The 14899-nt window shown below is 33.5% G+C and overlaps 1 protein-coding gene across 1 annotated transcript; it reads right to left on the bottom strand.

Annotated features, from left to right (window-relative positions):
- Nucleotides 1-416: 416 nt before the first annotated feature.
- LOC129440898 (uncharacterized) lies at nt 417-12405 on the bottom strand. Its single transcript, XM_073860571.1, has 10 exons — nt 11989-12405; nt 7118-8490; nt 4957-5546; nt 4776-4846; nt 3769-3983; nt 3367-3608; nt 3151-3294; nt 2438-2594; nt 1967-2011; nt 417-1793 (listed from the first exon to the last, which is right to left on the bottom strand). The coding sequence occupies exons 1-10, from the start codon at nt 11991-11993 to the stop codon at nt 1525-1527; spliced, it is 3111 nt and encodes a 1036-aa protein (XP_073716672.1). The 5' UTR covers nt 11994-12405; the 3' UTR covers nt 417-1524.
- Nucleotides 12406-14899: the final 2494 nt, after the last annotated feature.

Genomic DNA, 14899 nt, shown 5'->3' with positions numbered 1-14899 from the left:
CCGCAAGAGCCGACAAGCAAATGACTTCAGAATACCGCGAGAAATCTTGCAGAGGAAGAGATTTTAAATCGCTCTCGCGGTACTCTGATGTCGTTTCTTGCAGCGCCACATGTAGTCGTACACATTTACTAATGCATCCTACCAGACAATCGGAAAGAAATTAGAAGTTGATGTTTCTGTTTAAATTACATTATTCCGCTGCAAGCACGTTGGTTACTAGGCAACATGGATTTCACGGAATGGAATTTGGAAGAGCAAGATCCGATGAATGCGGTAAATATAACCCCCTTTTGATTTTTATTTCTGGATAAAAACAATGTACTATTGTAAAACATTGCACACTATTTATATATGCATTAACCACTTTCACTGTTTTTACTGACATTTCAGATACTTTTTAATATGTTATTCATAACAACAAAAATTATCACATAAGCTAAATTGAAACATTGCTTTATTACAACAGTTCTTTGAACAAAATCTCAACATTTAATAACTTACATTTTAAACACATTATAGCCAGTTATTATGTATAGCCTAGTTTTATATAAAAATACTAAATCTGTCCTTAACAACCCGCTTAGTCCTTTCTTGGGTCACAAAATGGATGGAGTCTATCCACAGTTCATCACAATAATAGAAAAAAATCTGAAATTCATAATATTTGTGTGTTTTGTTGTAAAGGAGTACACCTCATTCAGTGTTAAATGCTTCCAATAATTTAGGCTAACAACTTTCAATATACATACATAAATAATAATATATTTAATAAAGAAAAATGCACATTATAAAACACACATTTTCTGCTTATAAATTGGGTTCTGTGCTGATGTTGGTTTCTCAATTCTCTAAATAATCCTTATTATCTGTCTTTTAAGGTACTTGTCACTTTTAACTCATTCCCTGCCAGTTTTTTTTTTTTAAGTTGCCCACCAGTATTTTTTGTGATTTTCACAAAATGCCTTCCAGGAAAAATTTCTTCTATAAATATATAAACATACAAATATATCAAATGAAGGAACAGACCCTGTGCTTTCAAACAAAAAACAAACAAAATGGGAAAAATGTTTCATCCTATCCTAATTTTTTAACTTTTTATAACCTCTTAAATATGGGTAGGTTTCTACAAAAATACCAAATTTTGAGCAAAAGCTGAGATAAATGCATTTTTGTAAAGAAATTACAGATCAGAATAAGTATCAAAACATACACGGAGTTTAAAATGAATAAAATTAGTTTTTGCTTCAGTTTTTTTATAAATTTGGTAAGAAATCGCCATCTAGTGAATAACAGCGGAATTACAGATTACCATAAAAACTCGTTAGGGAAGCATCATTGGCAGGAAAATGTTTTCTCTTAATTGATGAGATAACTCATCAATGGCTGGGAAAACGTTAAATAGTCAGGAAGAGATGGACGAAAAAATCTATAAGGATGAGAGAGCAACAGGAGTTGGGAAAGGGCCACAAGCCAGGACTTTGCCCAAAGATGTCCTGTCCACTTGGCTGCTGATGCTGATCTGTCTTAACTGAAGTTGCCAGCAGTTGTCATCAGATCTTCCATAAGGTATCTTTCATTTTCCTGAAGCAAAGTGAAAACTCTTTGTTGGAATTTTGACCCTCGTACTTCTAAAATGTCATAGAGTCCCCTCATTTTTTCCTGACTTATTGTCTTTGCTCTGATTTCCTTTAGTTGTTCTTGCTCTACAACATCGGTTAGACCATCCAAAATAGCATCAACATTTAGCACCCTTTGGATGAGCTTTTGTTTGTTGGTTTTCAGAAAGGATTTATCTATAAAGAACAACAAAATAGTCAGCAACAATTGCATAGTGTTACAGTAATAATATGTGAAATGAAAAATAATCAGATAACATCATCATGTCAAAGGTAACAGAGGTTCTCCACAATTGAAAATGTATGACTTTAGGTCTAATAAAAAAAAAAACATACATGTACATACTTACACTGCTCATTTGTTGATGAACTGACTAATTTGTTTGTTGCATATTCTGTAGAAAAGAAGTTGGAAAAAAGTTAAGAGTCAGCGTTTGGGAAATTTATACATTGTGTGAATCTAAAATGGCCCCCTATAACCTTATTCATAATTTCCTATATGTCACTAATATAGCTTGAATAAACACGAGTGATCAGATTAAGACACTGAGTGCGACATTGAGGTCTATGGCAAAATCTTTTGCAGGTATTTAGTTCACATAAGACTTAAGATGCATTATGGATATTTTTAGCTATTGAGTGCACATCAGTTGTACCCTCATTATTTATGAGCATTATAGGAACCTTGTTGAGCTGTGCATTATGATTTCCAAATTTTTCCAATTAAAGTTTAATATTCAATGTCTGAATGATAACGTCAATTTTATTTTATAAACTAAATCAAAATCTTTTCAGAATTTCAATAAATTGTTTTTGCTTACCTTCGAGATGTATTTCACAATTCCACACAACTCTTGCTGGATCAAAATGTTCATTTTTTAATGATAACTTCACTTTCATCACATCATTTGGCAGAAATAATTCAAATGTTGGAAAGTAATGAGCTCTTTCTTTAAAAGAGCAGCAGAATGTTTTTTTCTTAAAAGAAAGATGATTTTGATCTTTTAAGTAATGGAAAACACACTTTTTCCAATTCAAAAATGTAAAAATTGCACATATACATTGCAAAAAATGACTTTCTTACTTTTTGTCTTGTTTTCAGTGGAAATGTCTAAAAGCTCTTAAAATAGGATGCTTTGTCTTGATGAGCAAAATGACCCAAGTAAATAAGTCTAGTTTTAAGACAAATAATATACAATTTAAGTGAAATTGTCCTTAAAACAAGCAAAATTATCTGCCAATGGGGTGAGAAAAAAAAAGTGAAATAAGATTTATTTTTTCTTAAACACTAAATTCAAGTAAAATTTTCTCACCCCATTGGCAGATATTTTTGCTTGTTTTAAGCACGAATTCACTTAAATTGTATATTTTTTATTTAAAAACTAGTATTATTTTCTTAGGTAATTTTGCTCATCAAGAAAATACATCTTGCTTTAAGAATTTTTAGATATTTCTACTGAAAACAAGACAAAAATACTAAGTAAGAAAGTCATTTTTTGCAGTGTGTTTTGTGCTTATTCCTAAACATACTGACCGGAGGTTGTATCTTTATTTTTGGAGCTACGGATGCTCCATGTTCCTCTAGTGAATCACAGGTCATGCTGTATGTGCGGTTATATTTAAGATCACATTCAGAAATTGTTTGGATTAATTTATAATTTGGAAAACAATCAGCCACCTGAAAGCAAGCATAAAGGTATATACAATTAGCCATTAGCTTAAAGTGCATTGATATAACTTTATGGCTTACTTTTCTGGGGTCCACATTACAAGGCTGTAGAAATGCATGCAGTCTGTGTGCTGGTTGAAGGTACAATAATATCACTTGTCCCATGATCTTTTCCTTAAACCAGTTAATTATCTTGGTGATCCTGAATCTTGACGTTCCAGAGATGCTTACAGTCACATGTGTGCTTGTGATATTTTGGGGTTTGAGAACCTCAACACTGTCACCAGAATAATGTATAACTGACATTGAATAGATGGCATCCTCTGTGGAGACAAAAATCATTTTAGGGATTTGCAGTGTTTGTTTTTTTTTAGAAAATGGACGTGTTTGATGAAATATTCTTTAGATTCATAATAGCTCTAATAGTTAGTTCATCGACTAAAATGTACATTTCATGTTATCTTCTGTTGATCATCGACTCACCAATGAAGGTTTCGCAGTGAGGCAGTCTGAGTTGGGAAAGTTCACCTTGAACACATTTGATGTCATACAGAGGACCTGCTGGGTAACAGTTAGTGGGAATTGGAGTGCCACTTTCTGGAAGAACAGTACTGTACAGTAACTCCCCTTCTCCTTTCATGTTGAATCCAAGCCGTGTAAACTTACATTGGAACCAACCTGCATTTCTGCATGATATCCTGTTGGATTTCAAAGAAGAGAAAGATATGAATAGAAACTCATACACACTCTTAGGGCGCAGTCACACTATACAAACCAAACGCCCGGGCACGTTTGACCCGAGGGGGCAACTTTCCGATCTCTCTGATAAAGCAAACAATTATAGCAGAAAAAAATATGTTTACAGCCTGGTACAAAAATAGTTTTTGGTCTGTATTGCTAATTTTGCCCTTCATGACAACTGTGACGGGTGCAAATTTTTGTAACTCATCCGTTTAAATTATAATAAGCTTTAAAGTTCTGCATAATTAAGGGCGTGGCCACTTGAGTGACGGTTGAACTGCCACTGCTGTCAATAGAGTCAAGCTAGGCATAGGCGGGCGTGGTTTCAGCAACCAGCCACCTCAGCTTCACCCACGTCCCGCTTCTTTACTCATTTTCGGATATCCGCAGGTGATGCGTGGTGACGCGCGGCCAGATAGTGACGGCAGGCACAGCCTACTATTGGCTTCAAAAACGATCCTCAAAAACCCATGGGAGACTTGACGGATACTACCTCCATCTTTTTTTACATTCTAAGGTTTGACCACCAAAGTCTGGTTTGTTTGACTAGTGTGAATGCTCGGTACGGCAGTATAATTTGAAGTCTGGTCAAATAATTCTTGTTTCGTTTCTAAAGATTATAATGTTAGAAATCGGTTGAAACTGCCTTTATGTCTGTGGTCTCCTGAGATTTAAAACCTGTCAAGATTTTAAAATTGTCTATTTTGTCCCAGGCCTTTGCTTCCATTACCAGTCTCTTCACACCATACCTGTATACAGTTTGTCCCTCCTGAACGATTATCTCAGGAGTGACCAAATCATCATCTTTTATCTCCATCCCCTGGAAAAATAAAATAATGAACAGCATATACTTTTAAAACGATTAAGATATTACTGATTTTATTTCACAGATATCTTAAACATTAACAAAAAAGATCCTAAACAAATCACCATAAAGTCTTCTGAGAGACATTGAGAAGCTCCATCTGACATCTGTGGTAATAGCAGGTGCATTGACTTATTCATCCAATTCATCTCCATAATCTTCTTTGAAAGCTCTCTTTGAAGGCTTTCTGACTCTTTGCCAGTGATGATGTATCTCCTTCCACATTTTTCTAGAAGCCACTCTAATACTCTTCCTTGATCTCCATGATATTCACTCATGCTACAGTCTCTCGCTGTGAATACGACTATAACACGATTCCAGAATTCTTCTCCAAGAAACTCTAAATCTTTAAGGATCTTTTCAGTTTCCTCTGTGAATTGGCCATGCTCCAGTGAAAAGGAAAGTATAACTGCATGAGGTCCAGGATTGAGAGCCATTCTTTCCCATCTAAGGATTTTCTTGACATTGCAGATGTCAATCTCAAACAGGTTCACATTTTTCTTGGCTACTCTACCTTTGACACTCTTCAGCTTACCACTAACACAAAGTCCTTCTTCATAACTCCCTCCATCAAATATGAGATTTAAAATGGATTTTCCTGCTTCGTTGAAACTCAGGAGCCAAATCCTCATCTCTGTGAGCAAAATGCTTTTACCTGTTAGAAAAAAAACTATCAATGTTACTGATAATGCTTTGGTTTCAATAAAGCGTATTTTTAATTATCTTGGTTTATCATCCGTAGAAATGACAACACCTTTAATAGATTTTGTTTTTAGTTTTAAAATTTTGAAACCCTTAAAGGGGCAGCTAATTTTCCAGCTTCCCAAGAGTAAAACATTTGATTTTTACCGTTTTGGAATCCATTTAGCTGATCTCCGGGTCTGGCCCTACCACTTTTAGCATAGCTTAGCATAATCCATTGAATCTGATTAGACCATTAGCATCACGATAAAAATAACCAAAGAGTTTCAATATTTTTCCTATTTAAAACTTAACTCTTCTGTAGTTACACCGTGTACTAAGACCGACAGAAGATTAAACGTTTTGATTTTCTAAGCCGACATGACTATACTCTATACTCTCATTCTGGCATAATAATCAAGGACTTTGCTGCCGTAACATGGCTGCAGCAGGCGCAGTTATATTACGCAGCTCCCAAAAATAGTTGCTGTGGGATTTTTTGTTAACAGGCTCCATGTTTTCGAGATATGTTGGAGATATGGTGTTTGATAAGCAGACGTCAATATATTTTGTGCCACCATACTTACTCGTGTAACTACTCATGTAACCTAATTCATCTTTTATGCGCTTAGAGGACTTTGCTGAAAAATCAACATGATGTTAAGCAAATTCTGCCAACTAGGTAGCATTTCTGAATGGCCTGAAGTTGGGATTAAGCGGATTTGAAGTGAAGGTATTTGATAAACATGTAATATGTGCCGAGAGCATTCGGTTAATATGATTATCAAATTTTTGAATGACGTGGTGTTTAGCCGCTTTTGCATCTGAGTTCCTCAATTGTTATAGTAAACACATTTCTTAATTTCTTACATTCTGCACTTTTTATTTAGGCGTTATTGTTTATGGGGTTGTGCTCTATTAAATATTATTTATTAAAAACAAGTAAAAGGACCAAAAAGGACAAAAAATTTACGAAAAAAATTATTGAATAAAGTTAATCATTTTGTTTTCTTTGTGCACACGAACCACTTCTGGGCTTGAATGGTGTCAGTGGAATAACAGTCTATGGGACATTTACAAGCCTTTTGGTTTTCATCAAAAATATGTTTCAAAGACAATCAAAGGATTAAGTGAATTTTTGAGTGAACTATCCCTTTAATATTACATAGTAACATTAGCTCAGTCTTACAGTTGATACGCTTTAGCTATTTTGAACTAAGGTTATTTTCTTTTTTGTTATCAGAGATAATCAACTCTGTTATTATTGATTATTTGCGAAAGTTTACCGAAATTTAAGTTTGGGCAACAAACGCTGTTTATGTTGTTGGTGCTGAAACCGTCTACACTGTATGAAGTACCTAATACAACCTTTTTCGATTCTACTGTATATTGAACTTTTTTGTACTTTATTCTATCTTTATGTTACAGTCAAATTACAGTTAGTAAATGTGTAAAAGCATAAAAGTTATCTAACTTGATTTTTCCCATTATTTTGGCATATAATGTCTCTGAATATGCTAAAATATAACCCAGAATTGTGCTTACAATCAGCAGGTCCATGCTTCAGAGCTCTCTCATAGTATTCAGCAGCTTGTTGTTTTTCTCCTTTTACTTCATGAATGAATCCATATATTCCACTCGCCTTGCTGTCACGTGGGTTTTGGGTGTTTTTGATACGATCTTCAGCGATCTTTCTCAGGTAACTCTCACAAAACTCGCCCTCTGATGATTCGGGCTGAAGCCTCAGACCCTGCATGAAATTGTAAATGGCTTTTTCCTCAGAGGGATGGCACAAGAGCTGGTATTGGCCGTATAAACAATAAACTCTGTGCAGATGCTCCTTTTGAATATTGGCCAATTTAAATGCTTCTTCAAACGTTTTCTCAGCTTTTGGGAAACTACCTTTTCGTCCATACTGCAGACACAAATCTGCCAAAGCAAAGATGAATAAAGGCTTCAATGTGATTGCCCTTTCCAGATGATAGATACATCTGTTCAGATACTTTTCATCACACTCAGCTTTTTTCTTTTTCAGTGTTTGATTTTTATTGATATAACACTTAGCCAGTTGATGGTGTAAAAAAGCTGAATTTGGTGTATTCTTCAATGCTTCTTCAAGAAGACGAATGGCGACATCCACAGTTCCCAATTGGCGGAAGAACTGTGCAGCGTATCTCAAAACATGAGGGTTTTCACGAGACTTTAACAAGGCAGAAATCACCAACTCCACTTGAGTTAGAGATGCTTTTTCATCGTCTGTGACTTGGAGCATTCTCAGGGCGAGCAGCACAAGTAAAACGGCATCATCTGGATTAAGCTTTATAGCTCTTTGGAGTTGTTCAATTAACAAAGAGTCAGGGGTCTCAATTGTGCGATACAATGCAATAGCATAACCTGCGTTTAAATCACTGTCATGTGGGTTTCTTTCAAGGGCTTGTCTGAAGCACTCCTTTGCACCATTGTAGTATTTTCGACAGAATTTGAGAAACGCCCAACCCTTTTCTCGGAGCACCTCTAGAGAAATGCTATAGGTGAGATCTTCAGAAGATGTTTCGTTAATCCTCTCTAACAATCTCAAGTAGTCTTCACATGTGGAGAATTCTTTCATGTAATAGTGTAACCAAGCAAGGTTTCCATAGGTAACAATAAGATATGAATCACTATTTTCTTTGTAGTACTCCTTTGCGATCTGCACAGATATCTGCAGATTTTTGAGCGCTTCCTGCAGGTTGTCGTAAATATAATGAACAAAACCTAAACTGTTGTAAGCTCGTGTCACTCTTGCCTCACCATTTTCTAATTGAATCTGTTCATCCAGACGATTCAGTAAATCAGTGACAGAAAAGTCTTCTTCTCTTAAAGACCACGTAAAGTGGCACTCCTGCTGAAGCAGTCTGGTTTTTATGGCATTTTCGTCACTGAAATACAAACAAGAAAATGCTCAGAAAAAAGAATTGATAAAACATTTGTATAAAAACAGGCCATGTACACAAACAACTGTACTCTCATCATTTCAAAACTTTCCATTGACTTTGTTTTGTATTTTTGTATATTTACAATTTCTTTAAAGGTGCCAAAGAATGCATTGATATAATATGCTGCATTGTTCCCTGATACCTACATAGCAGGTATGTGACTTTAAGTGCAAAAATAATTCAGAGACGGTTCAACATGTCCATTTACAACCTTACAATTTGTCCCCAGAGTTAAATGGTCTGTTATTACCTTATTTGAAAGGGTCATGAATAATAATGTTGAGCTCTGCTCTGATTGGCTGTTTCTCAGAGTTGCTCATTTTAGAAGCTCTATGTGAAATTTGGACAATTTTTGACATCAGAAATTTGGGGTTTTCTCTGAAGGTTACTTTAACAACCTTTTTATGACCAATTATAAATTAACCCTTCAAGAGTCTCGTAGCGAGACATGTCTCAAATATAAAAACACATATGAGTGTATATATACAGCCGGGAAAAAAATGAAGCAGCGCGCAGAAGTTTAACTAGCCATCGATGCTTGATGCCAAACACGTTTTTTACCGTCACGTGAGACGAGGCTGGCAGCAAACGTAACGAAATGGCATCCGCAGTGGATCTGATATGGTCCGATACAGAAAATGCAAATACTGTACAGTTAGGATACTAAAAGCAAAAACCTTCAGGGAAGCCTGCAAGCTTAGCATAGCAACGCTGCTATACACAGGGAAGGAGACCAGAAGCCGTTTTAATGAACAGATTAAAATGTAATCTTAAATTCTGTCAAGAAACTGTAAAATGTAAACTGTAACTGACTGTCGTTACACTCCAAAACATATATTACTGATCATTATTGAATGGCTGAGGCGCTACACGCTACCCAAGTTGACCGTTTCGTGTTTTCTAATAGAAGTTTGCAATCTCCATAATATAAGCATCTTTGCTGAAAGTACACCGCAGGTCTAAGCTGAGGTGACAACGGGAAAAGTGCCCTTTGTGTGCTTCTTGGATATATTTACAAAAAACAGTGTATCAACGACTCGGAAAAGTGAGGTGAACACTAGAAACATAACACTTGATGATAATGATACTTTTATTTTGACATGTCATGGACTATCATGCTACTGTAGCAGAGCACCTATGTGAGGCGAGTCATTATGTTTTATTATGAGATTAATTAAAATCGATGATTTTATCAAAACCACAACTAACTTCACTAATTTTACAATCCCACTAGCATGTTATTTAAGACAAAATAAAATATTTTCATTCGCGAGAATTTCATTCATGTCATTGGCCCTCACCAATCTGGTGAGCTAACAGAGAGCCCTTCGTGTTTCATTTCCTGTTCAGGGATGACATTGACGTTTTTCTGCAGAAATGTCATAATAAAATGGGACTAGTCCTTTTTTTGAAACGTTTTAATTTATGCAGGATTGTCATGACAAAATATCCCTTACGAAAATGAACCTAAATTAAAACGTTTTATTGTGGTAAAAGTGAAGTAAGCATGTTTTTTGGTGAATTGATTACTATCAGCAAAACCATGGTTTTACTACACTAAACATGATTTAACATGTTTTTTGAAAAACATGGTTGTCAAAACCACGGTTATTTTGTGGTTACCATGGTTTTACTACAGTAGGGGAGACCGGGTATAGTTGTAACAGGGAGAGAGTTGTAACACTACCAATTTCACAAATCAGGGATAAGATAGGAGTCATGTGACAGTTTCAGTTTTCTCAGACAGCTAGCTAAACAATGGATGACAGTGATGATGGGGTAGGTTGTAACACTTGTTTGGAAACCATCCCCTTACATACAAATAAGAACATTTGTGATTTAACATCGTGTGAAAAGCCAAAACAAGACGGTAAAAAAAAACTGCGGCAAAAGGGTGAAGGCTGATAATCTTCAGAATAGGGATGCACGGATACCGGTATCGGCCTCGATACCACATTTTCTAAAGTACTCGTACTCGTTAAAAGTCCCCCGATACCTGGAATCGATACCACGGTCTGAGAAATGTCTATGTTTGAGGGGTTAATGCCTCTTGTGTTGTCCAAAGAGGCAGAGTTTACAACAAACTGGAAAACTAATCCGTTTGTTTTTTGTTAAATTATATGACTAAAGCTGTTACCTGTAAATTTAAATCATGTTTTTTTATTAAGTACTCGGTATCGGTATCGGCAAGTACTGAAATGCAAGTAATCGTACTCGTACTTGTATTCCAAAAAAAGTGGTATCGGTGCATCCCTACTTCAGAAGAGGAAGATTTCTGTGTCGTCTGCATGGAACTATTTAGAAATTCAAGACAATTCATGCACAAACACACACAATATGCACATACTCCCCATATTCACACATATTTTATTGTTGCAGCTATTCATTTAAAATAAAACTGTTGTTGTGGCATAACACTCGAAGTACCCTTATTTTTTGTGCATTTTTTCTACCTGTTACAACTTACCCCAGTATGTGTTACAATCTACCCCAGTAGTGGGGTATGTTGTAAGAAAGGACCACCTTGTATTTGTCATCATCTCAAAAAGTCTGTGATATAGTTGGAGAAATTTAAACTGTTGCCATTTGAAGTAGACAAATACATTGTCTAAAAGTTTCAGACTTGTAGCTAAAAACAGGTAGTTTTAGACGCTGAAGAAAAATAGTGTTACAATCATTCCCGGTCTCCCCACCATGTTTTTTAACTGTAGTAAAACCATGGTTAATTTTCGTAAGGAATGCTTGAGTGATTTATTCATTTTGTAAATTTGAATTTATGCAGGATTTACATGACAAAATGTACAAGTCAATCTTCACAGTTCAAAACAAATTTTATGAATTTTAAAGTGTTAATGTGTTTACTAGAAATTTAAAAAGCCGACTTTGACTTTTTGACTAAAATGTATTCAAGTTGTGTTCATTTGTGAATACTAACTTGTTGGACGAAACGTGTAAGTGTTATAAACGTTTGCTAAACACAGAGCTTATTTATGTGATAATCCAAAAGTCTATGGGAAAAAATGAATGGGAACCTACAAGTATCCCGCTAAAATACGTCATCCCTGCGGTATTCCATTTAAAGTTTCAGTAAAAACTATCCATAGATGTTAGCAACTAACAACTTGAGTAATTGTTTGGTTTCAATGTATTAAACAAGTCGTGGGATAAAAGCCCCACCTAAGAAATGTTTTTTCTCAGTCAAAAATGCCAAATGAAAACGCCTCGAAAAGATTATAAATGAGATAAAGGATCAAATCTGTGCCTTCTGTGAATGTTTCCTACTTCACTTTCTAACTGTAAAACATTACATTCTCAAAGCACAACATCTGATGAACGTCTCATCAAATAAACTTAGGCTACTTTCCCTTCATGAAATGCGAAAATGAAACTAGAGGTTTAAGCTTAGTTCCTAAAACGTTTAAAAAATCATTAACAACCTACCTCATATTGTACTCTCTTTATGTAACTTATAAAAAGAGAAAACAGAACGTAACTGTTACTTGTGGCATATCTCCTTCCGCATTTAAGATTAATACGTTTCAGATGTTTCCGGTGTCCTGATATTTTATCCTACCCTCGCGTTGTCAAGGTTTTAGCAATTTTATTGCAAATGGATTTAAGGGCGTTTACTAGATTAAAATAGTAAATCGTGTTGTGACTACTAAGCTACTACTTCAGCTGATTTTATTGTAAACGTGTTCATTTCCTTGTTTTTTTGCTTTAAACCCGATCACTTTAATTCTTTTGATAACTTATAACTTTTAAGGCTCTCTCATGTGGCGAGATATATCCAGCTGCAGCCCCGCAGAGCCACGATTCAGGGCACACCATCCACGGCGCTCGTTTCAGGGCGGAAGTGGGGGCGGCACGATGCCCGCTTCGCGGAAGTGAGGGTAAGTTGCAAAAACATAACAGCATGGCGTTGTTTTCTTTTTTTGTGGTGCAGAAATATTTACTTAGGAATATATATTTTATTTAATGTGTAGTTGAAATTCTAAAAAATAAAGTGTATTTGACATTTAAAAATTATGCTCTGTGTCATTGTTTTTTTTTTGTTACAAATAATTAGGAAATATATATTTTATTTAATGTGTAGTTGAAATTCTATAAAAAAGTGTATTTAACATTTTAAAATTATGTTCTGTATCAATGTTTATTTTGTTACGAATAATTAGGAAATATATATTTTATTTAATGTGTAGTTGAAATTCTAAAAAATAAAGTGTATTTGACATTTAAAAATTATGCTCTGTGTCAATGTTTATTTTGTTACAAATACTTAGGAAATATAGATTTTATTTAATGTGTAGTTGAAATTCTAAAAAAATAAAGTGTATTTGACATTTAAAAATTATGCTCGGTGTCAATGTTTATTTTGTTACAAATACTTAGGAAATATCTATTTTATTTAATGTGTAGTTGAAATTCTAAAAAATAAAGTGTATTTGACATTTAAAAATTATGCTCTGTGTCAATGTTTATTTTGTTACAAATACTTAGGAAATATAGATTTTATTTAATGTGTAGTTGAAATTCTAAAAAAATAAAGTGTATTTGACATTTAAAAATTATGCTCGGTGTCAATGTTTATTTTGTTACAAATACTTAGGAAATATCTATTTTATTTAATGTGTAGTTGAAATTCTAAAAAATAAAGTGTATTTGACATTTAAAAATTATGCTCTGTGTCAATGTTTATTTTGTTACAAATACTTAGGAAATATAGATTTTATTTAATGTGTAGTTGAAATTCTAAAAAAATAAAGTGTATTTGACATTTAAAAATTATGCTCGGTGTCAATGTTTATTTTGTTACAAATACTTAGGAAATATATATTTTATTTAATGTGTAGTTGAAATTCTAAAAAATAAAGTGTATTTGACATTTAAAAATTATGCTCTGTGTCAATGTTTATTTTGTTACAAATACTTAGGAAATATAGATTTTATTTAATGTGTAGTTGAAATTCTAAAAAAATAAAGTGTATTTGACATTTAAAAATTATGCTCGGTGTCAATGTTTATTTTGTTACAAATACTTAGGAAATATCTATTTTATTTAATGTGTAGTTGAAATTCTAAAAAATAAAGTGTATTTGACATTTAAAAATTATGCTCTGTGTCAATGTTTATTTTGTTACAAATACTTAGGAAATATATATTTTATTTAATGTGTAGTTGAAATTCTAAAAAAATAAAGTGTATTTGACATTTAAAAATTATGCTCGGTGTCAATGTTTATTTTGTTACAAATATTTAGGAAATATATATTTTATTTAATGTGTAGTTGAAATTCTATAAAAAAGTGTATTTAACATTTTAAAATTATGTTCTGTGTCAATGTTTATTTTGTTACAAATACTTAGGAAATATAGATTTTATTTAATGTGTAGTTGAAATTCTAAAAAAATAAAGTGTATTTGACATTTAAAAATTATGCTCGGTGTCAATGTTTATTTTGTTACAAATACTTAGGAAATATCTATTTTATTTAATGTGTAGTTGAAATTCTAAAAAATAAAGTGTATTTGACATTTAAAAATTATGCTCTGTGTCAATGTTTATTTTGTTACAAATACTTAGGAAATATAGATTTTATTTAATGTGTAGTTGAAATTCTAAAAAAATAAAGTGTATTTGACATTTAAAAATTATGCTCGGTGTCAATGTTTATTTTGTTACAAATATTTAGGAAATATATATTTTATTTAATGTGTAGTTGAAATTCTATAAAAAAGTGTATTTAACATTTTAAAATTATGTTCTGTGTCAATGTTTATTTTGTTACGAATAATTAGGAAATATAGATTTTATTTAATGTGAAGTTGAAATTCTAAAAAAAAGTGTATTTGACATTTAAAAATTATGTTCTGTGTCAATGTTTATTTTGTAACAAAAACTTAAAGTAGATACTGATGATGAACATGAAGTAAATGTAATTTCTTTATATCAAATGAAAAAGTATGTAGTGACAGTACTTGATTATCTACATTAAAATGTATGTTAATAAGAAATATTTATATTTGGCTATATATTTTAGTGAATTTTTATGTATTGTTTTTAAGTACCATGCATATGATTCAAATGTTTAGTATTTATATCAAAATCCATAAGAAAATTAATAATTATGCAAAGAAACGTTGGTTTTTACGACTCTAGTGAGACCGGTTCCGCAAAACCATATATGGTTCGACTTCCGCCCTGAAACGTGTGCCTTGAATCGTGGCGCTGCGGGGCGGCAGCAGGATATTGGATGTGGAGCGCGAACAAGTAATGAGGGTAGATCGCAGCCCCCTCTGCAGGTTAAACAAATCATTACATGATAGCTCTGGTCTTGTATCTGTGCATTATG

Source organism: Misgurnus anguillicaudatus, chromosome 22, assembly GCF_027580225.2.
Source record: "Misgurnus anguillicaudatus chromosome 22, ASM2758022v2, whole genome shotgun sequence".
In the NCBI taxonomy this organism is placed as follows: domain Eukaryota; kingdom Metazoa; phylum Chordata; class Actinopteri; order Cypriniformes; family Cobitidae; genus Misgurnus; species Misgurnus anguillicaudatus.
This window is presented reverse-complemented; position numbering and strand designations above follow the sequence as displayed.